Source organism: Bos javanicus, chromosome 6 (genome assembly GCF_032452875.1).
Source record: "Bos javanicus breed banteng chromosome 6, ARS-OSU_banteng_1.0, whole genome shotgun sequence".
NCBI lineage: Eukaryota > Metazoa > Chordata > Mammalia > Artiodactyla > Bovidae > Bos > Bos javanicus.
The window spans coordinates 84,519,916-84,547,653 of NC_083873.1; the positions used below are offsets into that span (position 1 = coordinate 84,519,916).

Genomic DNA, 27,738 nt, shown 5'->3' on the forward strand with positions numbered 1-27,738 from the left:
GGACCACTTTCATTGTACACTGCTTTCCTGATGTTCAGTTTTCAGGAATGTCTTAAGATTGCTTTCATTTGATTTATCAATTTCCATGAAATTTATGTAATTTTTGTATCCTGCTCATTGTTATTATGTCAGTCATAATGTGCCTAGGTTTATATACATATATATTCGTGTGCATTTTGAGAAAATGAAAATTCAATAAGACCATTTATTATATTATCTTAATATACAGTTGAGACCTACATCCATTATTGAAGGCTGAATATTGATGCGAAAGAGATAAGGTGATTATTTTTAAAGGTGATGAGGAAAAAATAATTAGGTCAAAATATCAAAGATTTTCCCAAATATCTCAGTTGTTTTTTTTTTTTTTAAATAGGAAGCAGGTAGCAGAGGCTATATTTCTAATTCCACAAACATTCCACTGGGAAATGAGTTAAACTGGATGAAGACAAATGTTACATCATGGCTTTAGGTAAGAAGTAATGGTGAAGCTGGATGCACAGTTAAAAAGCAAGAAGAAGAAGTGTTATTGGTCTCACAAATGAAACAAAAAGGTGAATCAACACAATTCTGATTATTGTACAGTTTCTGTAGCAAGATAAAACTATAAAATTCTGCATCAAAATGAAATTAAAATATTCTGGATATCTACAAAATAACATGGATACTAGGAATAAACTTGTTGCTGTGCACAATATGTGAAACATTGTTATATTCAATAATTTTTTGTATAACGTTTGAATTAAAATCAAAATGAATAAAATAAAAATATGAATTTCAATATATAGTCATATGGTTTTATTTTTATTTAACATGACACATTTCTACTCTTAAGCATAGAAAATCCCTTAAAAACTAGTTTTGATCTAAGGTGCTAAACTGTGACTAGCCATTTTGTCACAGGAGGATGGGAGCCTTAACTCCTTCCTGTTGGAATTAGCTAGAAGAGTTCCAGCTATGGGGCATATTTGCTTCAGGCCTCACATCCAGCTACTCCCTCTTCTTCTTTCCTGTTTTAAGAAACTTTCGGTAACAAAATAGGTAACATTTTGTGATGACAAACGCAGCAGTTGCCACACAAGCTAGCAGGAACCCAATCACATCCAGAGAGTGGTACTGGTACCAGGTGAGATTGTGGGCGGCTGGCCGAAGGTGCTTAGCTCCTTTGTGGCGCATGACAAACTCAATCCAGAAGACTGCTCGGTCAAGGGGCTTCATAGGCTGATCACGTTGAATGCTTGATAACCACATCACATTCTTTTTATATCTGAGGAAAAATCAAACAGACATCAGTTTATAGAATGAACTAGAAAAGATAAGTATGTAACAGTTTCATACAGATGGTAAAATTGAATGCTTCATAGAGTGGAAGAAATACAGATTATTTCCCTCAGAGTTGATTAGACATCACAGCTTATGTAATACAATTTATTAAATGCATAGGATTTCAAGCTATGAAAAAAGAGAAAATTGGAAAGAGAAGCATTTGTAATTTAAAGAATGAATGAATTAAATCCCAAAGGCCAGAAGAGAGAAAGGAAATACATATTTTGAGTGTTCAAAGTTCGAGCTATCCAGGAAGGAGTTGGTAATAGATTCTGGTGGATAGATTTTAAAATACTATTATAATCCAGAAATAGGAGACCTATCCATGATGAGATTCAGGGACATGTCCAGGCAGTGCTGGTCAGGAGTTAATGTTGACATCATATTAGTGGAGTAATATTTAGAAGTGTGGACGTGAAGTGCCTTGGTTTGAATCTTAACTCTGATTGCCTGCTTTTTTCATTGTCAAGTGGAATGTTAGGAATAGCATCTTTTCTGATTATCTGGAGGAATAATACATTTATTCTTAGGGGTATTCTTGGGCTTCCCTCATAGCTCAGTTGGTAAAGAGTCTGCCCTTGTTCGATTCCTGGGTCAAGAAGATCCTCTGGAGAAAGGATAGGCTACCCACTCCAGTATTCTACCCACTCCAGTATTCTTGGGCTTCCCATGTGGCTCAGCTGGTAAAGAATCTGCCTGCAAAGTGGGAGACCTGGATTCGATCCCTGGGTTGGGAAGATCCCCTGAATAAGGGAAAGGCTATAGGGAGCCTGGAGTGTGAAATCAAATGGGCCTTAGGAAGCATTACTATGAACAAAGTTAGTGGAGGTAATAGAATTTCAGCTGAACTATTTCAAATCCTAAAAGATGATGCTGTTAAAGTGCTGCACTCAATATGTCAACAGATTTTGGAAACTCAGCAGTGGCCACAGGACAGAAAAAGTCAGTTTTCATTCCAATTCCAAAGAAGAGCAATGCCAAAGAATGTTCAAGCTACCATACAGGTGTGCTTATTTCATATATTAGCAAGGTTATAACCAAAATCTTTCAAGCTGGACTTCAGCAATGTGAACCAAAACTTCAAGATGTACAATCTGGGTTTAGAAAAGATAGAGGAAACAGAGATCAAATTGCCAACATTTGCTTGATCATGGAGAAAGCAAGTGAATTCCACCAAAACATCTAGTTCTACTTAATTGACTACGCTAAAGCCTTTGACTGTGTGGATCACAAGAAAATATGCAAAATTCTTAAAGAGATGGGAGTACCAGACTACCTTACCTATCTCCTAAGAAACCTGTATGCAGGTCAAGAAGAAATAGTTAGAACCAGACATGGAAAAATGGACTACTTCAAAATTGAGAAAGGAGTATCTCAAGGCTCTATATTGTTACCCTGCTTTCTTAACTTCTATGCTGAGAACATCACGTGAATTAACAGAGTAGATGAATCACAAGCTGGAATCAAGATTGTCAGGAGAAACATCAACAACTTCATATATGCAGATGAGGTTACCACTCTAAGGGCAGAAAGAGAAGAGGAACTAAAGAGCCTCTTGATGAGGGTAAAAGAGGAGAATGAAAAAGCTGATTTAAAACTCAGCATTCAAGAAACTAAGATCCATCACTTCAAGTCAAATAGAAGGGGAGAAATTGAAAGCAGTGACTTTAAAAAAGCAGATTTTATTTCCTTGGGCTCCAAATTCACTGTGGATGGTGACTGCAACCACAGAATTAAAAGATGTTTGCTCCTTGGAAGAGAAGCTATGGCAAACTTAGACAGCATTTTAAAAAGCAGAGATATCACTTTGCCAACAAAGGTCTGTGTAGTCAAAGCTATGGTTTTCCCAGTAGTCATGTACAAATGTGAGAGTTGGACCATAAAGAAGACTGAAGGCCAAAAAAATTTATGTTTTTGAATTGTGGTGCTTGAGGAGACTCTTGAGAGTCCCTTGGACTGCAAGGAGATCAAGCCAGCCAATCTTAAAGGACATCAACCCTGAATATTCACTGGAAGGACTGATGCTGAAGTTGAAGCTTCAATACTTTGATCACCTGATGTGAAGGGCAGACTCATTAAAGACCCTGATGCTGGGAAAGATTGAAGGCCTGTTCTGTAAAAAAGCACAGTGGAAACACTGTATTTTTGAGAAGAGGGCAGGGATTCAGAAATATTTTTGTAATACAATAGGGAAAGACTATACAGAAGTGCAAAGTGCGAGTGTTAGTTGTTCAGTCATGTCTGACTCTGTGTGACCCCACCAACTGTAGCCCACCAGGCTCCTCTGTCCATGGAATTCTCCAGGCAAGAATATTGGAGTGGGCTGCTATTTACTTCTTCAGGGGATCTTCCTGACTCAGGGATTGAACCCAGGTCTCATATAAACCTTGCATTGCAAGCAGATTCTTTACTTTCTGAGCTACCTGGAAAGTCCTAATGTAATGGGAATTTGAGATGAATTATGTCACTGTGATTTACTAAAATTAAACCGTCTTAGAAGAATTTAAAACATTTGTGGATTTTACATGCTGAAAGAAAGTATGCAGATGAGTCCTCATAGCATTCATGGTTCCCTACTTTAGCTTTGTTCTCAATTCTTCCTCTTCATCCTTGTTACCTTTGAGGGATTCTTCACAATCTAATAAGTTCTTTCAAAATTTATCCACCATCCTTGAGCCTTTGACAAACCTTTTCCCTACAACCATGGAAAAAACTTAAGGTGACACAATAGGCTATTGTTGACTGTTTTCAAAACATTGAGCAAGTCTTACTACTCTGTTTTTATGTGACAACCCCTTCCTGCCTCCCATGTCTTCCCAAGAGAACACCTCTAGAAATAGTATATAGTAATATGTATACACATGTACATATACATATATATATATATACTCACGAAGGATTATTAATGACTTCATTCAATGCATTAAGCAAATCTCTTGTTGACATTGTTTCCAAGTCCAAACTGACAGCTGCTCCCTTGGCCTTCATATGAGCGATGTTATCAGGTTGATCAGCAAACAAAGGAATGCCCACCATAGGGATCCCATGGTAGATGGCCTCGTAAATGCCATTGGTTCCACCATGAGTTAAAAAGGCTTTGGTTTTTGGATGACCTAGGATTGAATGAATTTTAGTAAAATTATTAATTGAGTCTTAGAAATAAAATGAGTACTAGAAGGCACTGAAAGAAACAGTGTATTTTAGATAGATGATTATACACAGGAAACTTCATTTAAATTGCTATCAGAACTCTTAGCAAGAATCCACTAATTCTGCTGGAGAGGTTAAGTGAAGGCTTCTTAAAAGAAGAGCTTTGTCACTTGAACTTCATAAATTCAAGATTGGCAGGTAAACAAATTGAAAGAACATTCTGGGTAAAAGAAACCACATGAACATCAATCACATCAAAACAAACAAACAGGGAGGACATGTCAGAAATATAGTCTATAAAGAAATTCTGAAGACATTTAGTTTGATAGAAAGGGTGTCAAGTGCAAAGGAAGGGTAATACTAGTGGTACTGGAATCCAAGGAAGGAAAATCTGTATTTTATCATAAAATGTGTAATTTTTCAAGAAAAATATTGTGATACAAATTAAGTTATTTGTTTAACAGGAACAGACTCACAGATTTAGAGAATGAATTCATTCTTATCAGGGATGGGGTGGGGAGGGCCAGACGGGGTTTTGGATTGACAGGTACACACTGCTATATTTAAAATAGGTAACCAAAAAGACTCTACTATAAAACAAGATTATATATAAGAGAACTACTGGTAATAAAAGATGAACTGTTATGTTTTCAGTTCAATTCAGTCCCTCAATTGTGTCCAACTCTGTGACCCCATGAATCACAGCACGCCAGACCTCCCTGTCCATCACCAACTCCCGGAGTTCACTCAAACTCGTCCATCGAGTTGGTGATGTCATCCAGCCATCTTATCCTCTGTCGTTCCCTTCTCCTCCTGCCCCCAATCCCTCCCAACATCAGAGTCTTTTCCAATGAGTCAACTCTTCGCATGAGGTGACCAAAGTATTGGAGTTTCAGCTTCAGCATCAGTCCTTCCAACGAACACCCAGGACTGATCTCCTTTAGGATGGACTGGTTGGATCTCCTTGCAGTCTAAGGGATGCTCAAGAGTCTTCTCCAACTTCTTCACAGTCCAACTCTCATATCCATACATGACCACTGGAAAAACCATAGCCTTGACTAGACGGACTGTTGTTGACAAAGTAATATCTCTGCTTTTCGATGTGTTATCTAGGTTGGTCATAACTTTCCTTCCAAGGAGTAAGCATCTTTTAATTTCATGGCTGCAATCACCATCTGCAGTGATTTCGGAGCCCCAAAAAATAGTCTGACACTGTTTCCACTGTTTCCCCATCTATTTCCCATGAAGTGATGGGACCAGATGCCATGATCTCATTTTCTGCATGTTGAGCTTTAAGACAACTTTTTCACTCTCCTCTTTCACTTTCATCAAGAGGCTTTTTAGTCCTTCTTCACTTTCTGCCATAAGGGTGGTGTCATCTGTATATCTGAGGTTATTGATATTTCTCCCAGCAATCTTGTTTCCAGCTTGTGCTTCTTCCAGCCCAGCATTTCTCATGATGTACTCTGCATATAAGTTAAATAAGCAGGGTGACAATATACAGCCTTGACGTATGCCTTTTCCTATTTGGAACCAGTCTGTTGTTCCATGTCCAGTTCTAACTGTTGCTTCCTGACCTGCATATAGGTTTCTCAAGAGGCAGGTCAGTTGGTCTGGTATTCCCATCTCTTTCAGAATTTTCCACAGTTTACTGTGATCCACACAGTCAAAGGCTTTGGTATAGTCAATAAAGAAGAAATAGATGTTTTTTTATGGAACTCTCTTGCTTTTTCCATGATCCAGTGGATGTTGGCAATTTGATCTCTTGTTCCTCTGCCTTTTCTAAAACCAGCTTGAACATCAGGAAGTTCACGGTTCACGTATTGCTGAAGCCTGGCTTGGAGAATTTTAAGCATTACTTTACTAGCATGTGAGATGGTAGGTGTTGTGAGAGGGCTTCAGAGGGCAGACACACTGAAACCATAATCACAGAAAACTAGCCAATCTGATCACACAGACAACAGACTTGTCTAACTCAATGAAATTAAGCCATTCTGTGTGGGGCCACCCAAGACGGGAGGGTCATGGTGCAGAGGTCTGACAGAATGTGGTCCACTGGAAAAGGGAATGGCAAACCACTTCAGTATTCTTGCCTTGGGAACCCCATGAATGGTATGAAAAGGCAAAATGATAGGATACTGAAAGGGGAACTCCCCAGGTCGGTAGGTGCCCAATATGCTACTGGAGATCAGTAGAGAAATAACTCCAGAAAGAATGAAGGGATGGAGCCAAAGCAAAAACAATACCCAGTTGTGGATGTGACTGGTGATAGAAGCAAGGTCCGATGCTATAAACAGCAATATTGCAGAGGAACCTGGAATGTCAGGTCCATGAATCAAGGCAAATTGGAAGTGGTTAAACAGGAGATGGCAAGAGTGAACGTCGACATTCTAGGAATCAGCGAACTAAAATGGACTGGAATGGGTGAATTTAACTCAGATGACCATTATATCTACTACTGTGGGCAAGAATCCCTTAGAAGAAATGGAGTAGCCATCATGGTCAACAAAAGAGTCCAAAATGCAGTACTTTGATGCAATCTCAAAAATGACAGAATGGTCTCTGTTCGTTTCCAAGGCAAACCATTCAATATCACAGTAATCCAAGTCTATGCCCCAACCAGTAACACTGAAGAAGCTGAAGTTGAACGGTTCTATGAAGACCTACAAGACCTTTTAGAACTAACACCCCAAAAGGTGTCCTTTTCATTATAGGGGACTGGAATGTAAAAGTAGCAAGTCAAGAAACACCTGGAGTAACAGGCAAATTTGGCTTTGGAGTACAGAATGAAGCAGGGCAAAGGCTAATAGATTTCTGCCAAGAGAATGCACTGGTCATAGCACACACCCTCTTCCAACAACACAAGAGAAGACTCTACACATGGACATCACCAGATGGTCAACATCGAAATCAGATTGATTATATTCTTTGCAGTCAAAGATGGAGAAGCTCTATACAGTCAGGAAAAACAAGAGTGGGAGCTGACTGTGGCTCAGATCATGAACTCCTTATTGCCAAATTCAGACTTAAATTGAAGAAAGTAGGGAAAACCACTAGACCATTCAGGTATGACCTAAATCAAATCCCTTGTGATTATGCAGTGGAAGTGAGAAATAGATTTAAGGGACTAGATCTGATAGAGTGCCTGATGAACTATGGATGAAGGTTTGTGACATTGTACAGGAGACAGGGATCAAGACCATTCCCATGGAAAAGTAAGCAAAATAGCAAAATGGCTGTCTGAGGTGGCCTTACAAATAGCTGTGAAAAGAAGAGAAGTGAAAAGCAAAGTAGAAAAGGAAAGATATAAGCATCTGAATGCAAGTTCCAAAGAATAGCCAGGAGAGATAAGAAAGCCATCCTCAGCGATCAATGCAAAGAAATGAGGAAAACAACAGAATGGGAAAGACTAGGAATCTCTTCAAGAAAATTAGGGATACCAAGGGAGCATTTAATACAAAGATGGGCTCAATAAAGGTCAGAAATGGTATGCACCTAACAGAAGCAGAAGATATTAAGAAGAGATGGCAAGAATACACAGAAGAACTGTACAAAAAAGAGCTTCATGACCCAGATAATCACAATGGTGTGATCACTGACCTAGAACCAGACATCCTGGAATGTGAAATCAAGTGGGCCTTAAAAAGCATCACTACGAAGAAAGCTAGTGGAGGTGATGGAATTCCAGTTGAGGCATTTCAAATCCTGAAGGATGATGTTGTGAAAGTGCTGCACTCAATATGCCAGCAAATTTGGAAAAGTCAGCAGTGGCCACAGGACTGGAAAAGGTCAGTTTTCATTCCAATCCCAAAGAAAGGCAATGCCAAAGAATATTATGTTTTAGTAACATTTAAAATATCCTAATAGAGCAGACAAGTGTAAAGAAAGAGTTCAGAGACAGAACAACAGTCCACAAAGTTATTTACAAGTTCACTGTCAGAAGTAATTACAGTTAAAATAAAGGTTTTTCATTTGGGCCCTAAAAAATGTATTGTGTATAATGACATGAGAATTTTTTCATTTTCTTTTTTTTTTTTTTTTCACCTAAGGCTGGAAATAACAATGAGGAAGTAACTTTTTCTTTTTGAGTTTTTCAATAATAAATACTCAATAAGTTTGTTTTGTGTTGAAGTACTATCAGTCTGCTCTGCTGTTATTCTTGTTTTCAATACTTGTTCTATCAAGTCTCACCAAGAAGGTCGTTCTGGGGGATCCAGTCATACAGCCGAGTATTGGGTCCTAAGGTGTCTGGTTTTTTGCCACTGTATCTCCATAACACCTGTTAGAGTAAAGTAAATACCTTATTCCATAACTTAAATTTCACAGTTTTAGCATTAGAATTTTGTACAGGTTTAAAGATATCTAGATAAATGTCTTGTGTATGACAATAAGGAAATAAGGATCAGAGATTTTAAGTAAAAACTACTAATGCATTGGCCTGAACAGGAACACACACATTTTACATACTTAATTGTTATGTTAAATAAGTATGGCTGGCAATCAGATTTCACACATGATGCCACAGACAAATAAGATTTTCCTTGACAAATTTAACTAAGAAATTTTTAGGTGGTCTTGATTCTATGGTGAAAATATTAGTGGCAAATTACTAATAATCTACATGTTTATTTTGAGATAAGTTGGAGCTATCATAATAGTTTATTTTTCTTGCAGGATATATTTGTAATCAGATCTTTTACATTATTTAAGAGACCCATTAAATAGTTGACACTTTTAAATTACTATATGTACCTTTTGTGGAATCTGGGCAAGGGCTGATGCAATTGTATTGGCTCTTTCTTCTGTCATGTTAGTGATCATTGACCCCAAAGTAAACACCACGATACCATTTTCTCCAGAGCTCTGGACAAACTCTTCTATTTCCTATAAAAAATAATTAGCTCCGTCACAAAAGAGCAACAACATAGCAAACATTACTTAAAGGATGCCTACAAACAGCTAAAGAGAGAAATCTAATTTTTCAAAGAATTATAAGAGTAGTGGCTTTATAAAAAGTGTAGTAAAATACACGTAAGATAAATTTGCCATCTTAATCACTCCTAAATGATTCAGTCAAGTCAAGTCAAGTGTTAGTCAAGTGTTAATCACTCAGTCATGTCTGACTGTGACCCCATGGGCTGTATCCCACCAGGTTCCTCTGTCCATGGAATTCTCCAGGCAAGAATATTGAAGTGGGTTGCCATTTCATTCTCCAGGGGGATCTTCCTGACCCAGGGATTGAACCCAGGTCTCCTTCATTGCAGGCAGATTCTTTATCAGATGAGCTACCAGGGAATCCCTTATGGTTCAGTAGTGTTAAGTATATTCATGTTGTGCAACCAGTCTCCAGAAGTCTTCATCTTGAAAGACTGGAAATCTGATCCCACTAAGAAACTCCATTTTCCTCTTTCTCCAGCCTCTGGCAAACTTCAGTCCTCTCTATGTTTCTACAAATTTGTTTAGTCTAAATACCTCATATAAGTTGAATTATTTAGTATTTGACTTTTTGGACTGTCTTATTTCATTTAAAGTTCACCCATGGTGTGCCATGTGTCATATTTCCTTTTAGTGGCTGAATAATGTTTTATTGTTTGTGAATACCACATTTTGTTTATGGATTTATCTGCTGATGGACACGAGTTGCTTCAGTCCTTTGGCTCTAGTGGATAGTGCTTTCATGCGCATGGTGTGCAAATATCTCATTGGGATCCTCATTTCAATTCTTTTTGGATATATGCCCAGAAGAGGAATTGCTGGATCATTCGGTCATTTATTTTTTGAGGAAACTCCGTAATGTTTTAAGTAATGGGTTTTTTTTTTTTTTTCACCAGACCTAATTTTCGAGGTCCTTTGGAAGGAGATGTGTCATATGAGGTCAGTTATTTCTATTGTGTGTATTTGTGCACTTGTGTGTATGTACAAGTGAGAAATGAGATAGAGCCAGTACACAGTAGTGATGAGGTGTGCTTAGTCACTTCAGTTGTGTCTGACTCTTTGCAATTCTATGGACTGTAGCCCACCAGGCTCCTCTGTCCATGGGGATTCCCCAGGCCAGAATACTGGAGTGGTTTGCCATACCCTCCTCCAAAGGATATTCCCAACCCAGGGATTGAACTCAGGTCTCCAGCATTGCAGGTGGATTTTTTTACCATCTTAGCCACCAGTGATGAGGAGATACTGTTAAACAATTGCTGTTTAGACTAAGACTACTGTTAGACTCAAACTCTTCATCTATAATGTTGTTAATTACTAACATAAATTCTTGGAAGAAAGCTACACTCCAGGATTTTTCTCACTCTTATTTTTTATTATAGTTCTACTAAATTGTCTTTTTCCAGGCAGAATTATTTTAGCATAGTCATTCATATTTCATTTCCATGGCTATTAGCACTGAAAAAAAATTATGATTAGATTCATTTCATGTCTGTCATTCTATACCTCTATAATCCTTGTTCCTTATCTTAAACTTTGTCACAATTTTCCTGACTCTCTCTATATATTACTTATCAGTGACAGTGAGGAGTCTGGTATTGTAGTTTGAAGTTTCTGTGAAACAGTCTGATGAGGACTATTTATAATCCAACAGTTTCATACTATGAGATCTTTTATAACCCAGATGTGTACTTGTGTACTCACATATTTGAATAACCTTATCGCTGGTTTTGTTTACATATGACATCCTTTGCCATGAACTCATTTTGTGTAATTGATGTCATAGTAGGATGTGCTATGTGCAACAGCTTTGAGGGACCATCATCATCATCACCTTACTGAGTTTCCCAGTGAGCACCTTTCCCACAGTGCGAGAAGTGCCTCAGGGCTTTCTGCAGCAGAGATGTGGTCACTTTTTGAGTAGTCCACATCAAACTAAACACAGCTCCTGGAGAAGCTGTATTTACTTAGAATTGTTTTCTAATTATTTTGTCACTTTTTCCTTCATACTTTTCCAAGTAAAAAATCATTACTCTATACACTAAAATAATTCCACATCATTCGGTGCACTTTATTATAAAAAAAAAAATGTAGAGGCAAAATTTTCCAGGATATTTGGTCAAAATCATATATTCATTTTTTAAATTTCTCTTTTCTGTTTCAAACTCATTATTCTTTTCTTTCTGGAAAACAATGACCCAACTCTTTCACCATAAAATATTTATTGTCTGAGTATAACTATTGTCATTAAACTTCTTTTAAAAAGTATTTTTTACAAAAAGAATAAGATTTTTTTCAAACTTTAACCTTGCTGACTATATTGTGTAGTACATTCTTTGAAAGTATAATGTCATCCTGATATCAGTTTCAATATTAAGTTTACTGAACTTTCCTATGATTTAACATGGTCCATTCAGGTATTGTGTGTATTTCCAGGGACCTGTAGCAGCTTTTAAAGTTACCTGTATTCATTGTTTTGTCTCATTCTCTTACTACCCAAAGCTGCTTATCTTTTCCATGGAAAATGGATCCCTATCATATTATTGGAGAAGTTCCTTTATTTAATGATCAATTACTGCTATGGACTGTTTATTCTCACTTTTTGACATCTTTATGAAAATAATATGACTTCATGGTGAAAAAGTATTAAAAATACAAAAAAATTATAAAAATAAAGATGTACTCACTTTCACTGTCAAGAAATAGTTTAAAATTCATATGCTCTCTTTAAAGACAAAAAAGATTTTTTACATTTTACATAAAACATATTAATGTGTATAATATATTGATTTGATGCATTTATATATTGTAATAGAATCATCATTTTCATGATATTTTGTGCCTCTATCATGCTGCATAATTATCATTTCTATGATTGGAATAATTAATTAAGATGTAGTCTCTTAGCAAATTTTATAATTATAATCTAATATTGTTGTCTATATTCACTGTTCTCTATCTTAGATCTTCAGGATTTATTTTTCTATGAGAGGCAAGTTTGCACTCTTGAAAGACATCTCTCCTATTCTCCTACCCCACAGATCCTGGAACCATTGTATTAATATTACTCTCTGTTTTTAAAAGTTTGAATTTTTTTAAATTTAAATTTATTTATTTTTAATTAGAGGCAAATTACTTTACAATATTGTATTGGTTTTGCCATACATCAACATGAATCTGCTACGGGTGTACACGTGTTCCCAATCCTGAACCCCCTCCCACCTGCCTCCCATACCATCCTTCTGGGTCATCCCAGTGCACCAGCCCCAAGCATCAATAGTCCACATATAAGGGATATCATATAGTATTTGGCTCTCTCTGTCTTTTCAAAAAATAAACAAAAATACCAAACTTTAGCTAGACTAACAAAAGAAAGAAAAAAACTCATATAAATAAAACTATAAATGAAAGTGGAGACATTGCAGCTGTTATTACAACTACATAGGCTCTTAAGAAATTATTGTGTAGAATTATATACCAACAAATTACATTACCAAGAAGAATGAATAAATTTCTAGAAACACATAGTCTATCAAGACTGAATTAGGAAGAACTAGAAAATCTTGACAGCCATAATAGCTAAAGATATTCACTTAGTTTCAAAACCCTCCCAGTGGAGAAAACCCCAGGACCTCAATAGCTTCACTGACAAATTGATGAAATATTAAAAAAAAAATTAATGCCAGTTCTTCAAAAACTCTTCCAAAAAATTAAAGAGAAGGAACACTTCTGAAACTCATTCTACAAGACCAGTATTACCTTTATACCAAATCAATAAGGATATGAATATAGATGTAAAAATTCTCATCCAAATATCTGCAAGTCAAATTCAAGAACACATTGAAAGGATTACATACGGTGACCAGATGAGATTTATTCCTGGGATGCAAAGGATGGCTCAATGTACCCAAATCAATTAATGTAATATATTCCATTAATAAAATGAAATTTAAAATAATTTGTCCATGCTAATTGATATAGAATAATATTTGACAAGATGCAACATTCTTTCCTGATAAAAACCCTCAACACTGTGACTATGGATGGAAGATATTTCAGCATAAGTCATATATAACAAACTCAAAGTTAGCATCATGTTTAATAGTGAAAATTTGAAAGCTTTTCCTCTAATATCAGGAACAAGACAAGGATGCCCACTCTCACACTCATTACATATAGTATTAGAAGTCCTAGCTAGAGTAACTAGGCAAGACAAAGAAATAAGACATCCAAGTCAGGAAGGATTAAAACCATTTCTTTTGCAAATAATATATATATATATATATATATATATATATATTTTAATACAGAAAATCCCAGAGATTCAGCCAAAAATCTGAACTAATTGTCAACTTCAGTAAAGTTGTGGGATAGAAAATTAGCATAAGGAAATTAGGTGTATTAGAGTTCACATTATAAGGACTTCCCTGGAGGTCCAGTGATTAAGAATCCATCCACCAATGCAATGTACATGGATTTGATCCCTCATCTGGGAACTAAGACCCCATATGCCACAAGGCCTTTAAGTTCATGCACCAAAATGACTGAGCCTTCAAGCACAATGTACTTAAATACCACTGAATATTATATGCTTTTAGCAATTTTGTTAAATGTGATGTTTGAAACATATTTTAATTTGCATTTCCATGATTAACAGTGAGGTTGAAAAAATGTCAGTTGGATTTCTAATAATAATAATGAAACATCTGAAAAAAACCTATCCCATTCACAATTGGATCAAAAACTAGAAAATAACTAGAAATAAGTTTAACCAATGAGGTGAAAGATCTGTATAGTGATAACTATAAGACTTTGTAGAAAGAAATAGAATAAAGCACAAATAAATTGAAATTTATCTTGTGTTCATGATCTCAAGAGGTAATATTTTAAAAATATTGACACTACCCAAAGCCAAAGGCATCATACCTCACAATTTCAAATAGTACAAAACTATGATTTTTAAAATAATATGGCACAGGGATAAAAAAGACAAATAGATCAGTGGAACAGAATACAGGTTCCAGAATTAAAACCCTGCATTTATAGGGAAAGCCTTGACAAAATTCAACATTCATTTATGATAAAAACACTCCAAAAAGCAGGCATAGAAGGAACATGCCTCAACATAATGAAAACCATATATTATAAACACACAGCAAACATTATCCTCAATGGTTAAAAATTTAAAGCATTTCCCCTAAAATAAGGAACAAGACAAGGGTGCCCAGTCTCACCACTACTATTCAACATAGTTTTGGAAGTCCTAGCCATAGCAATCAGAGAAGAAAAAGAAATGAATCCAGATTGAAAAAGAAGTAAAACTCTCACTGTTTACAGATGACATGATCCTCTACATAGAAAACCCTAAAGACTCCACCAGAAGATTACTAGAGCTAATTAATGAATATAGTAAAGTTGCAGGATATAAAATTAATATGCAGAAATCCCTTGCATTCCTATACACTAACAATGAGAGAACAGAAAGAAAATTAAGGAAACAATTCCATTCGCCATTGCAATGAAAAGAATAAAATACTTAGGAATAAATCTATCTAAAGAAACAAAAGACCTATATATAGGAGACTAAAAAACATTGATCAAAGAAGTCAAAGATGACAAAAATAGATGGAGAAATATACCATGTTCATGGATCAGAAGAATCAATATAGTGAAAATTAGTATACTATCTCAAAGCAGTTTATAGATTTAATGCAGTCCCTTTAAAGCTACCAAGAGTATTTTTCACAGAAATAGAACAAATAATTTCATAATTTGTATGCCCCAAATAGCCAAAGCAATCTTGAGAAAGAAGAATGGAACTGGAGGAATCAACCTGCCTGATTTCAAACTATACTACAAAGCTACAGTCATCAAGACAGTATGGTACTGGCACAAAGACAGAAATATAGACCAATGGAACAAAATAGAAAGCCCAGAGATAAATCCACATACCTATGGACACCATATCTTTGATAAAGGAGGCAAGAATATACAATGGAGAAAAGACAATCTCTTTAACAAGTGGTGCTCAGAAACGGGTCAACCACTTGTAAAAGAATGAAACTAGAACATTTTCTAACACCATACACAAAAATAAATTCAAAATGGATTAAAGATCTAAACATAAGACTTGAAACTATAAAACTCCTAGAGGAAAACTTAGGCAAAACACTCTCTGACATAAATCACAGCAGGATCCTCTATGACCCACGTCCCAGAGTAATGGAAATAAAAGCAAAAATAAACAAATGGGACCTAATTAAACTTAAAAGCTTTTGCACAACAAAGGAAACTATAAGCAAGGTGAAAAGACAGCCTTCAGAATGGGAGAAAATTATAGCAAATAAAGCAACTGACAAAGAATTAACCTCAAAAATATACAAGCAGCTCCTACAGCTCAATTCCAGAAAAGGAAATGACCCAATCAATAAATGGGACAAAGAACTAAAGAGACATTTCTCCAAAGAAGACATACAGTTGGCTAACAAACACATGAAAAAATGCTCAACATTACTCATTATCAGAGAAATGCAAATCAAAACCACAGTGAGGTACCATCTCATGCTGGTCAGAATGGCTGCTATCAAAAAGTTTACAAACAATAAATGCTGGAGAGGGTGTGGAGAAAAGGGAACCCTCTTACTGTTGGTGGGAATGCATATTAGTACAGCCACTATAGAGAACAGTGTGGAGAGTCTTAAAAAAACTGGAAATAGAACTGCCATATGACCCAGCAATCCCACTGCTGGGCATACACACCAAAGAAACGAGAATTGAAAGAGACACATGTACCCCAATGTTCATCGCAGCACTGTTTACTATAGCTAGGACATGGAAGCAACCTAGATGTCCATCAGCAGGTGAATGGATAAGAAAGCTGTGGTACATATACACAATGGAATATTATTCAGCTATTGAAAAGAATGCATTTGAATCAGTTCTAATGAGGCGGATGAAACTGGAGCCTATTATACAGAGTGAAGTAAGTCAGAAAGAAAAACACCAGTACAGTATATTATCACATATATATGGAATTTAGAAAGATGGTAACTATGTGCGAGACAGCAAAAGAGACACAGATGACACAGCAGAAGAGAACAGACTTTTAGACTTTGTGAGAGAAGGTGAGGGTGGGATGATTTGAGAGAATAGCATTGATTCATGTATATTACCATATGTGAGATAGACCACCAGTCCAAGTTTGATGCATGAAACAGGGCACTCAAAGCTGGTGCACTGGGACAACCCTGAGGGATGGGATGGGGAGGTAGGTAGAAGGGGGATTCAGAATGGGGGACACATGTACATCCATGGCTGATTCATGTCAATGTATGGCAAAACCCACTACAATATTGTAAAGTAATTAGTCTCCAATTACAATAAATAAATAAATTAAAAAACCCCTGCATTTATAGTCAACTAATATTCAACAGAAGAGGTAAGAGCATTCAATGAGGAAACTGGATAAATACATGTGAAAAAGTGAAATGAGACCCCTTTATTACACCTGTCACAAAAATCAACTCCAAATGAATCAGACTTAAAATAAGGCCAAACACTATAACACTCCTAAAAGTAAACATAGGGAGAAAGCTCCTTGACATTGGTTTTGAAAATATTTTCTTTGGATATGACACCAAAATCATGACAAAAGGAAAAATCAACAAGTAGAACTACATGAAACTTCTAAGCTTCTCCACCGTAAAAGAAACAACCGACCAGATAAAAATATACATAAAAAATGGAAGAAAATTTTTACAAACCACATATTGAAGGGCTAATATCATATATATATATATATATATTTTATACATAATATGTATAAATATATATTATATACATGTGCTGTGCTTAGTTGCTTAGTTGTGTTTGATTCTTTGTGACCCCATGGACTGTAGCTGGCCATGCTCCTCTGTCCATGGAGATTTTCCAGGCAAGAATACTGTAGTGGGTTGCCATGTCCTCCTGCATGGGATATTACCCACCCAGGGACTGAACCCTGGTCTCCCACATTATAGGCAGACTCTTTACCATCTGAGCCACCAGGGAAGCCCATATTATATAAACTTCTAGCAGGTGTGAGGTGATAGCTCATTGTAGTTTTGATTTGAATTTCCTTGATAATTAGTGATGTTGAGCATCTTTTCACATACTTAATGGCCATTTAGATGTCTTCTTTGGAAAACTATTTTCTTTTTTTCTCCATTCTTTAAATTTTTCTTTTATGTTGTATGATTTACATATATATATATATATATATAGATAGATAGATAGATATATACACATACATATAGATATATATAGATCTTCCTGACCCAGGGATCGAACCAGGATCTCCTGCATTGCAAGTAAATTCTTTACCATCTGAGCCATCAGGGAAACCATATATATACCTATGAGTTACATTTATATGTAACTCACCCAAACACAACAAGAAAAATTTAGTTAAATAATGGGGAAACAAATAAAATAGACAATTTTCCAAAGAAGACATCTAAATGGCCATTAGGTATATGAAAAGATGCTCAACATCACTAATTATCAAGGAAATTCAAATCAAAACTACAATGAACTATCACCTCATACCTGTTAGAAGTTTACCACCACGAGGAGAAAACTGTTGGTGAGAACGTGGAAAAAAGTGAATGCTTGTACATTGTCAGTATAAATGTAAATTTATTAAGACACCATGGAAAACAAAATGAAAGGTTGTAAAAAAAAAATTAAAAATAGGTCTACTATATGATCTGGACTGGATGCAAAAGCAGGAAGTCAAGAAACACCTGTAGTAACAGGCAAATTTGGCCTTGGAATATGGAATGAAGCAGGGCAAATGCTAATAGAGTTTTGCCAAGAGAAAACACTGGTCATAGCAAACACCCTCTTCCAATAACACAAAAGAAGACTCTACACATGGACATCACCAGATGGTCAACACCAAAATCAGACTGATTATATTCTTTGCAGCCAAAGACGGAGAAGCTCTATACAGTCAGGAAAACAAGACTGGGAGCTGACTGTGGCTCAGATCATGAACTCCTTATTGCCAAATTCAGACTTAAATTGAAGAAAGTAGGGAAAACCACTAGACCATTCAGGTATGACCTAAATCAAATCCCTTGTGATTATGCAGTGGAAGTGAGAAATAGATTTAAGGGACTAGATCTGATAGATAGCGTGCTTGATGAACAAAGGACGGAGGTTCGTGACATTGTAGGAGACAGGGATCAAGACCATCCCCATGGAAAAGAAATGCAAAAAAGCAAAATGCCTGTCTGGGGAGGCCTTACAAATAGCTGTGAAAAGAAGAGAAGTGAAAAGCAAAGTAGAAAAGGAAAGATATAAGCATCTGAATGCAGAGTTCCAAAGAATAGCAAGAAGAGATAAGAAAGCCTTCCTTAGTGATCAATGCAAAGAAATTAGTGATCAGTGCAAAGAAATAGAGGAAAACAACAGAATGGGAAAGACTAGAGATCTCTTCAAGAAAATTAAAGATACCAAGGGAACATTTCATGCAAAGATGGGCTTGATAAAGGACAGAAATGGTATGGACCTAACAGAAGCAGAAGATATCAAGAAGAGGTGGCAAGAATACACAGAAGAACCGTACAAAAAAGATCTTCACGACCAAGATAATCACGATGGTATGATCACTCACGTAGAGCCAGACATGCTGGAATGTGAAGTCAAGTGGGCCTTAGAAAGCATCACTACAAACAAAGTTAGTGGAGGTGATGGAATTCCAGTTGAGCTATTTCAAATCCTGAAAGATGATGCTGTGAAAGTGCTGCACTCAATATGCCATCAAATTTTGAAAAGTCAGCAGTGGCCACAGGACTGGAAAAGGTCAGTTTTTATTTCAATCCCAAAGAAAGGCAATGTGAAAGAATGCTCAAACTACCACACAATTGCACTCATCTCACAAGCTAGTAAAGTCATGCTTAAAATTCTCCAAGCCAGGCTTGAGCAATACATGAACCATGAACTTCCAAATGTTCCAGCTGGTTTTAGAAAAGGCAGAGAAACCAGAGATCAAATTGCCAACATCCACTGGATCATTGAAAAAGCAAGAAAGTTCCAGAAAAACATCTATTTCTGTTTTATTGACTATGCGAAAGCCTTTGACTGTGTGGATCACAATAAACTGGAAAATTCTGAAAGAGATGGGAATACCAGACCACCTGACGTGCCTCTTGAGAAACCTGTATGCAGGTCAGGAAGCAACAGTTAGAACTGGACATGGAACAACAGACTGGTTCCAAATAGGAATAGGAGTACGTCAAGGCTGTGCATTGTCACCCTGCTTATTTAACTTAAATGCAGAGTACATCATGAGAAACGCTGGACTGGAAGAAGCACAAGCTGGAATCAAGATTGCTGGGACAAATATCAATAACCTCAGCTATGCAGATGACACCACCCTTATGGAAGAAAGTGAAGAGGAACTCAAAAGCCTCTTGATGAAAATGAAAGAGGAGAGTGAAAAAGATGGCTTAAAGCTCAACATTCAGAAAACGAAGATCATGTCATCTGGTCCCATCACTTCATGGGAAGTATATGGGGAAACAGGGGAAACAGTGTCAGACTTTATTTTTGGGGGCTTCAAAATCACTGCAGATGGTCACTACAGCCATGAAGTTAACAGACACTTACTCCTTGGAAGAAAAGTTATGACCAACCTAGACAGCATATTGTAAAGCAGAGACATTACTTTGCCAACAAAGGTCCGTCTAGTCAAGGCTATGGTTTTTCCAGTAGTCATGTATGGATATGAGAGTTGGACTGTGAAGAAAGCTGAATGCTGAAGAATTGATGCTTCTGAACTATGGTGTTGGAGAAGACTCTTGAGGGTCCCTTAGACTGCAAGGAGATCCAACCAGTCCATTCTGAAGGAGATAAGCCCTGGGATTTCTTTGGAAGGAATGATGCTAAAGCTGAAACTCCAGTACTTTGGCCACCTCATGCGAAGAGTTGACTCATTGGAAAAGACTCTGATGCTGGGAGGGATTGGGAGTAGGAGGAAAAGGGGACGACAGAGGATGAGATGGCTGGATGGCATCACCTACTCGATGGACCTGAGTCTGGGTGAACTCCGGGTGTTGGTGATGGACAGGGATGCCTGGCGTGCTGTGATTCATGGGGTCGCAAAGAGTCAGACATGACTGAGTGACTGAACTGAACTGATATGATCTGGTAATTCCAATTTTTGGTGCATATTCTGAAAAGATGAAAACAGGATATCAAAGAGATATATATGCTCCCATGTTTGTGAAAGTCAGCTCAGTCATGTCTGATTGTTTGCCATCCCCTGGACTGTACAGTTCATGGAATTTTCCAGGTCAGAAAACTAGAATGGGTATCAATTCCCTTCTCCAGGAGATTTTCCCAACCCAGGAATTGATCCGAGGTCCTCTGTATTGCAGGCGGATTCTTTAGCAGCTGAGCTACCAGGGAAGCCCAAGTTTATCATACCATTATTCACAGTAGCCAAGGGAAAGAAGCAAGTATCTGTCAACGAATGAATACACATAAAAGATGTATATTCAAAATACACATATACACACACAGAATGAAATGTTTTTCATCCATGAGAAAGAAGGAAATCCTGCCATTTTTGACAACATGGATGGGCTTTTAGAGCTTTATGCTAAAACTTGTGTTTTCATTCGAATTTTATTCCATTCCTATAATTAAATACACATTGTGACATATATTTTGAAAGTTGCAATTTTAACTTATATTTTTATCCTACAAGAAAACCGTGATCTTATCATATCTATACTTTCCAACTAAACCTCATACTATAGCTGATTTAGTGTAATTCAGTATTGTTTGATAAAATGATTGATATGGCATGATGTGTATACTATAATTTATTTAATTATTGCTTAATTTTGGATATTTAAATTACATCTAGTGTTGCATTTTATGAATTACTGCCCAAAATATTGTTCTGTACATCTTTATTTTTCTCTGTATGGTCTCATGGATGTATACTATGAAATAAAAAGCTGTATGCATTTTAAAAATTCTTGATGCATTTTTCCAAATGTTTTAATTCTTTAAACAAGAAAGAAGGAACATACGTATAACCTACGGCTGATTCACGTTGATGTTTGGCAGAAACCAACACAATTCTGTAAAGCAATTATCCTTCAATTAAAAATTAAATTTAAAATGAAAAGATCATACATCAGGTCAAGTGGGCTTTATAAAATAGAATTACAGACATTTTCTGAAAATCTAATAATGAATGGAAAAGTTAGGAGTTTGATGGAATAGTTTCTTTATATAATGAAATCTTCACAATCATTGACTTGAATTTAAATCTTGTTTTCAACCTAATAACAACAGCTACTATTAGTTAGTTATCATTATCCTATTCTTCTCTTTTTCTTTTTTCTTATTCCCCTCCTCCTTCCCTCCCCTCCTACTAACACTATCACTACTATACTCTGTCATTATCTATATATTATATATCACTATATAACAGTATCACTGCTACTACTATAACACTAACACTATTCCTGAAATTTGAATGGGAAAATCTTTTAAAAAAATTAGGATTAGATAGCACAGAACTTCACTAATCTCATCTCAGTCTTTGAATACTATGAAAGTTGCAAATTATTGGCAATTCACAGAGAGACTGAGTTTTATTTTCAAAAATAATATCAATTTAATTTTTTCACCAGCAAGGGGAAGACAAAAGGAACTCTTAAGAGATCACAAAGTAGTTAGCTACAGATTGCTTTCTTCCTATTTATGTCTTAAGTCAAGTTAAACAAGATCATATAAATTTAAAACAGATTAGATTCTTGCTTACCTTCATAAGGAATTCTTTGTAATTTTAAAGTATGGGAAGTTTCCAGATTCAAGAGATGCAAATTATTTGCTCTTTAGGGTCTGTGCAGAATTTATGGTTCTTCTACATGCAGTTTATATTTTTCCAGTGCTCATTCTCTTAGACAGCTATGATGTTGAAATGCACATTCCTAAAGGGATCTTTACTGAGCTTTTCTTTAGCGTTGGTGTAGACACAAAATAGTTTTCCTAATAAACTTAGTTATCTTTTTTAATCTGTAAATTGTAAAACCCTGGGACTGCAAATGAAGATTGGTTTAAATGATGATGTTAAAGCTAGGAAGTGCTGAATTTAACTGTAAAAACTGTTAAGTCATACATTTATATTGTTGAAGAATGGTCTCTATTAGCTAGAGCGCTGGTGAAGAGCTGCAATCCTTTGAAAAGAATTTTAGCATTTCATCTTAGTTATCTGATAGTCAAACCTTAAAAAAATTCTTAACATTAAAAGCTTTTAAATTAAATGTTTTAAATTATGTTTTAATTAAATTTTCTTAAATGCATTATTATTTAATTACTTTTATTTTTTAATTAAAAAACTTTACTTTTAAACAACTCCTTGGGATATATACTTTCTAGGACTTTCCTAGATTATATTGATATAGTCTTGATGTATTGGAAAACCAGTTTCCATTAGTTTAGAGATTAGATCCAAGTGGCTGGTACACATTGGGTTATTGACAGTATGGAATAGCAACAAAATGAAATTGATTACAGTAGTTAATATTTCTTTTGACTCACTGAATAAGTGCCAGAGGCATTTGTTTTATACTAACAAATATTTTCCCCCACAACAATATGAAGTTGATTCTATTATTATAAGAGTTAGTGTGGTCATATCTCTATGAATATCATAGTCTAGTTTTGCATTATTGTTGCCTGTAATTCACAACAAACTGCTAAATGGTGTCCCTTTCCACTCTTGCCCCTTTATAAGGCAACTCAGTGACTAAATCCTGTGTGTGATTTTTTTTTGGTAATGTGATCATCTCTCTCCTTCTCTTTACTCTTTTAGTTTTCTTCCTAATGCTCCTACTAGATGCTTCAGTTCAGTTCAGCAACTCAGTCATGACCGACTCTTTGTGACCCCATGGACTGCAGCACGCCAGGCCTCCCTGTCCATCAGCAACTCCCGGAGTCCACTCAAATCCATGTCCATTGAGTCGATGATGCCATCCAACCATCTCATCCTCTGCCGTCTGCTTCTCCTCCTGCCCTCAATCTTTCCCAGCAGCAGGGTCTTTTCCAATGAGTCAGCTCTCCGCATCAGGTGGCCAAAGTATTGGAGTTTCAGCTTCAACATCAGTCCTTCCAAAGAATATTCAGGACTGATTTCCTTCAGGATGGACTGGTTGGATCTCCCTGCTGTCCAAGGGACTTTCAAGAGTCTTCTCCAACACCATAGTTCAAAAGCATCAATTCTTCAGCACTCAGCTTTCTTTATAGTCCAACTCTCACATCCATACATGACCACTGGAAAAACCATAGCCTTGACTAGACAGACCTTTGTTGGCAAAGTAATGTCTCTGCTTTTCAATATGCTGTCTAGGTTGGTCATAACTTTTCTTCCAAGAAGTAAGCATCTTTTAATTTCATGGCTTCAGTCACCATCTGCAGTGATTTTGGAGCTCCCCCAAAATAAAGTCAGGCACTGTTTCCACTGTTTTCCCATCTATTTGCCATGAAGTGATGGGACCAGATGCCATGATCTTCATTTTCTGAATGTTGAACTTTAAGGCAACTTTTTCACTCTGCTCTTTGACTTTCATCAAGAGGCTCTTTAGTTCTTCACTTTCTGCCATAAGGGTGGTGTCATCTGCATATCTGAGGTTATTGATACTTGTCCCAGCAATCTTGATTCCAGCTTGTGCTTCATCCAGCCCAGCATTTCTCATGATGTACTCTGCATATAAGTTAAATAAGCAGGGTGACAATATAGAGCTTTGATGTACTCCTTTTCCTATCTGGAACCAGTCTGTTGTTTCTTGGTTCAGTTCAGTTCAGTTCACTCATTCAGTCGTGTCCGACTCTTTGCGACCCCATGAATTGCCTCTAACTCACCTCTCTGACATTATCATCTGTCTCTTTACTCAGTCTCTTCACATTTAAACTAAATTTGGACTTCTTTGGTACTGTTATTACCATACTATCAGCTTTCCTTTTGAGTCTTCCTCCACACCTGCCCTATGCCTTCTACTTATTCCCGAACATCCTTCAGATCTTAATGTTAATATCAGTGCTTCAGAGACACTTTCTATAATTCATGATGGATGTTTCCTTATTATTGTCATCTTCCCTTATTATAACAATTTTCACACAATTTTTATTACTTATTGGTATTCTATGTTTCCAGTAGAGTGGCAGGTGGCAGAAACTATCTACACCATTTCTCTGCATATTAACACTTGCTTCTAGAATATGTTAGTCATTTTAAAAATTATTCTTTTTATTTTATAATTCTTCTAAATATCATTCTTTACTATATGCTGAATAATGAAGGTCATATTTTTACTGCCATATTCTCAAATTCTCCCACTGATCCCACTTTATTCTGTATTGATACTGAAATTTAGATACTTGTGTTGCTATAGAAATAAATATATGAGTTTCTAATTGGCAAGTCACATTATCTAGCATCCCACATCTCTCTTACTGTAACTGAACATTATAAATAAAGAATGTAGGATTATTCTTATAAAAAATGCAATGTAAACAAAATAAAATAAACAGGAATAGGTAACCTTAGGCAGGGGTTTGGCAGGTTTGCAGTGAAGGCCTCCAACAAATTCAAAATTTGGTAGTAATGGGTGAGGAAATTGAAAATCCCAGTAGGTTCGAATGAGCCACATTTCAGCTTTTCCCATTGTCTCTGATAATGTAGTCTGTCTTCCTACAATGAAAAGCAAAAACAACAAGAGTTAGATGAAATGATAATATTGTCATGTGAATACATTAGCTAATTTTTTGAAAGGAGCTTGGAATGATATAGTCAAAGATATTTGAAAGTGTCTGTATTCTGGTAAAGCAAATAAACATGTATGTGTATAGTACATGACTTCCCTGGTGGCTCAGTGGTAAAGAATCCATCTGTCAATGGAATAGTCATGGGTTCAACCCCTGGGTTGGGAAAATACCCTGGAGAACGAAATGGCAACCCACTCAAGTATTCTTGCTTGGGGAATCCCATGGATGGAGGAGCCTGGCATGCTGCAGTCCATGGGGTTGCAAACAGTTGGACCCAACTTAATGACTAAACAACAACAGTGGCATATAATATCATATTGTATCATATCATATCATGTCACACTATATAATACAGCATAACATAATACAGAAGCTGAGGTATACAAATAGAAAACAAATTCTAAATGCTACCTAGATACTTGTGCTAGAGATATTTGTGTATTTCACTCCATCTGTCTTCTTTTATTGAGACATTTTGTGAGGTTTCTAGTGACTTTTTTACATTAAAAAAGGAAGTTCAGTCATATGGATATATAACTGCTTGGAAAGTATCTAAGTGCTTCAAATTTGTGGTTTATGACTTCCTGGAGTGTCTGGACAAGTAATGGGCAACAGGTTTATACCTTATTCTATAGTTTAATATTTTTATATATTTACTAGATAATTTTATATTTTCATTTTGTAGTTTCACTTATGAGACAAAGTTTTGTGACTTTATACAAATTCATTTTCCAAGGCACTAGGAAAGTTAGGACTTCACACTACCAATTAAAAACATGACTTACCTAGTACTTCACTGTAAAATTGATTCCATTTCTTCTCATTAAATGTCTGGAACCAAAAGTCAAAATAAAGTACATATATCATATTTTTGACCCTCTCCATGAATGTCATTTGATCACTTAATTCTGACATAATAACAGGTACATAGGATGGTGGAAATGAAAGGCCCCCACTATATTTTTCAATTGAAAAACCAGGAGAGAAGCGGAGGCTGTACACTAAAGGTACTTTAAGTATCTCAGCTAGCAGTTCACCACAGGGTCCAATGGCATCTGCAAGAAGGACATCAAACCTTGATTCCTGTAGTTTTGTTATAAGTTTCTTGTTTGAAACAACTTCTTTACACATCTTCATGGACACATCAGAATATTTCCAAAATAAACTTTGCACTGCTGAAAAATACGACAAAAATGAATCTTTTTCCATATATGTCCACTTCTCAAGCAAATCCTTGAAGATATACTCAAAATCACCTTTAGTTAAAGATACAGGGAAATTCTCAAATTTGATACCAAACTCTTTTCTGGTATTAATCAAAATGGAAGCTGAAGATGTCATAACAGTCACCTCATGACCCCTTGAGACCAGTTCATCGAGAATTGTCTTTATATTTATCCAATGACTATATTCCACTGGCCACACCAGCACCTTTCCGCAATTTCCAGAGTTGAAGTAGCAAGTCAGCTGTAGCAGCATTAGAAATGAGAGCTGTTTCATAGACATCATATTCATACACAGAACTTTTCAAAAATGACTGCATCCTTTTGTCATCGTTCATGTTTATATCCAAGGAGAAATTGATCAGGATGTTAAATTATAACTCCTGTGCCTCTAGTAGTGACTTTATATGAGCAGTCAGCAGTTGTGGAAAGCAAGTGAAATGGTAAAGTGTAGAATAGTTCATGTTTATACAATGTGTTTAATATTGTTTTCTCAATGCTGTCACCCATCCAAAAAGCAAAGACTTTGCACATGCAGATCAATTATATTGTGTAAGAGAGAAGACTAGAGTAAAAACAAAAGCAAGTAAGAATTTCTCCTATCTGCAGTCTCCTTGACATGGGATTAGAGATAAGGATACAGCAACAAGATGGAAACTTAGGAATTTCTGACACTTGTATCCCTTACAAAAACAACAAAAGCAATAAATGAACACTTACAAACTAATGTAATTTACTTTGGGAAAGTTCTGGACTACAGTGAAGAAGTTTCAGAAGCTCTGCAGATTGCAAAACCTGAGGATGACTGTGCAGAAAAGCTTGGAAAGATTTTACCTTCATTACCCTATCCTCTAGTTCAGAGGAACTTGGAACCAGCAGAGATTCCTTCAAAGGGATTTCACCCCATGGGGAAAAGGACAGCAAGAGAATCCTAGTAAGTCTCACCATCATAGACTTGTGGAGATTTTAGCTACTGAGGACTTCCACAGTCTACACCAGCACTGATTCCATTTGACAGAACTGCCCAGAGTCCTTGCTTTTGGATCTTTCCTGAGGCTGGAAATGTCACTGTGGTGAGACCTGACCTTGAGGCCCCATCACTTCTGTACCCTGCTTGCCATGGATGAGTTGTCATAGTGCTTTGACTTCTACGAGACTGGAACTGTTGATCTGTGCCCTGCCCCCTGGTACTAAGTTAGTGCTTTGTATGGCCATAACTAGGGCAATGCTGCTATTTCTTTGGACCTAACACTGTATTCCTAGTTGTGGCTTTGACTGG

General features: G+C 36.4%; 1 protein-coding gene across 1 annotated transcript; it reads right to left on the reverse strand.

Moving 5' to 3' along the window:
* Positions 1 to 191: 191 nt before the first annotated feature.
* Positions 192 to 26,780, reverse strand: LOC133249617 (UDP-glucuronosyltransferase 2B4-like). Its single transcript, XM_061420341.1, has 6 exons — positions 26,022 to 26,780; positions 25,014 to 25,162; positions 9,229 to 9,360; positions 8,668 to 8,755; positions 4,220 to 4,439; positions 192 to 1,267 (listed from the first exon to the last, which is right to left on the reverse strand). Exons 1-6 carry the CDS (start codon positions 26,749 to 26,751, stop codon positions 991 to 993), a joined length of 1,596 nt encoding a protein of 531 aa, XP_061276325.1. The 5' UTR covers positions 26,752 to 26,780; the 3' UTR covers positions 192 to 990.
* Between the last annotated feature and the right edge of the window lie 958 nt (positions 26,781 to 27,738).

What these genes read in the sequence shown, in the direction of transcription:
- LOC133249617 (XM_061420341.1), bottom strand. Translation starts at nt 26,751, where the DNA reads ATGAATATGATGTCTATGAAACAGCTCTCATTTCTAATGCTGCTACAG. An exon ending in ATTTTACAGTGAAGTACTAG is followed by an intron (nt 25,163 to 26,021) that starts GTAAGTCATGTT and finishes TTTTCATTGTAG; the next exon opens with GAAGACAGACTACATTATCA. An exon ending in TTGCCCAGATTCCACAAAAG is followed by an intron (nt 8,756 to 9,228) that starts GTACATATAGTA and finishes TTACTCTAACAG; the next exon opens with GTGTTATGGAGATACAGTGG.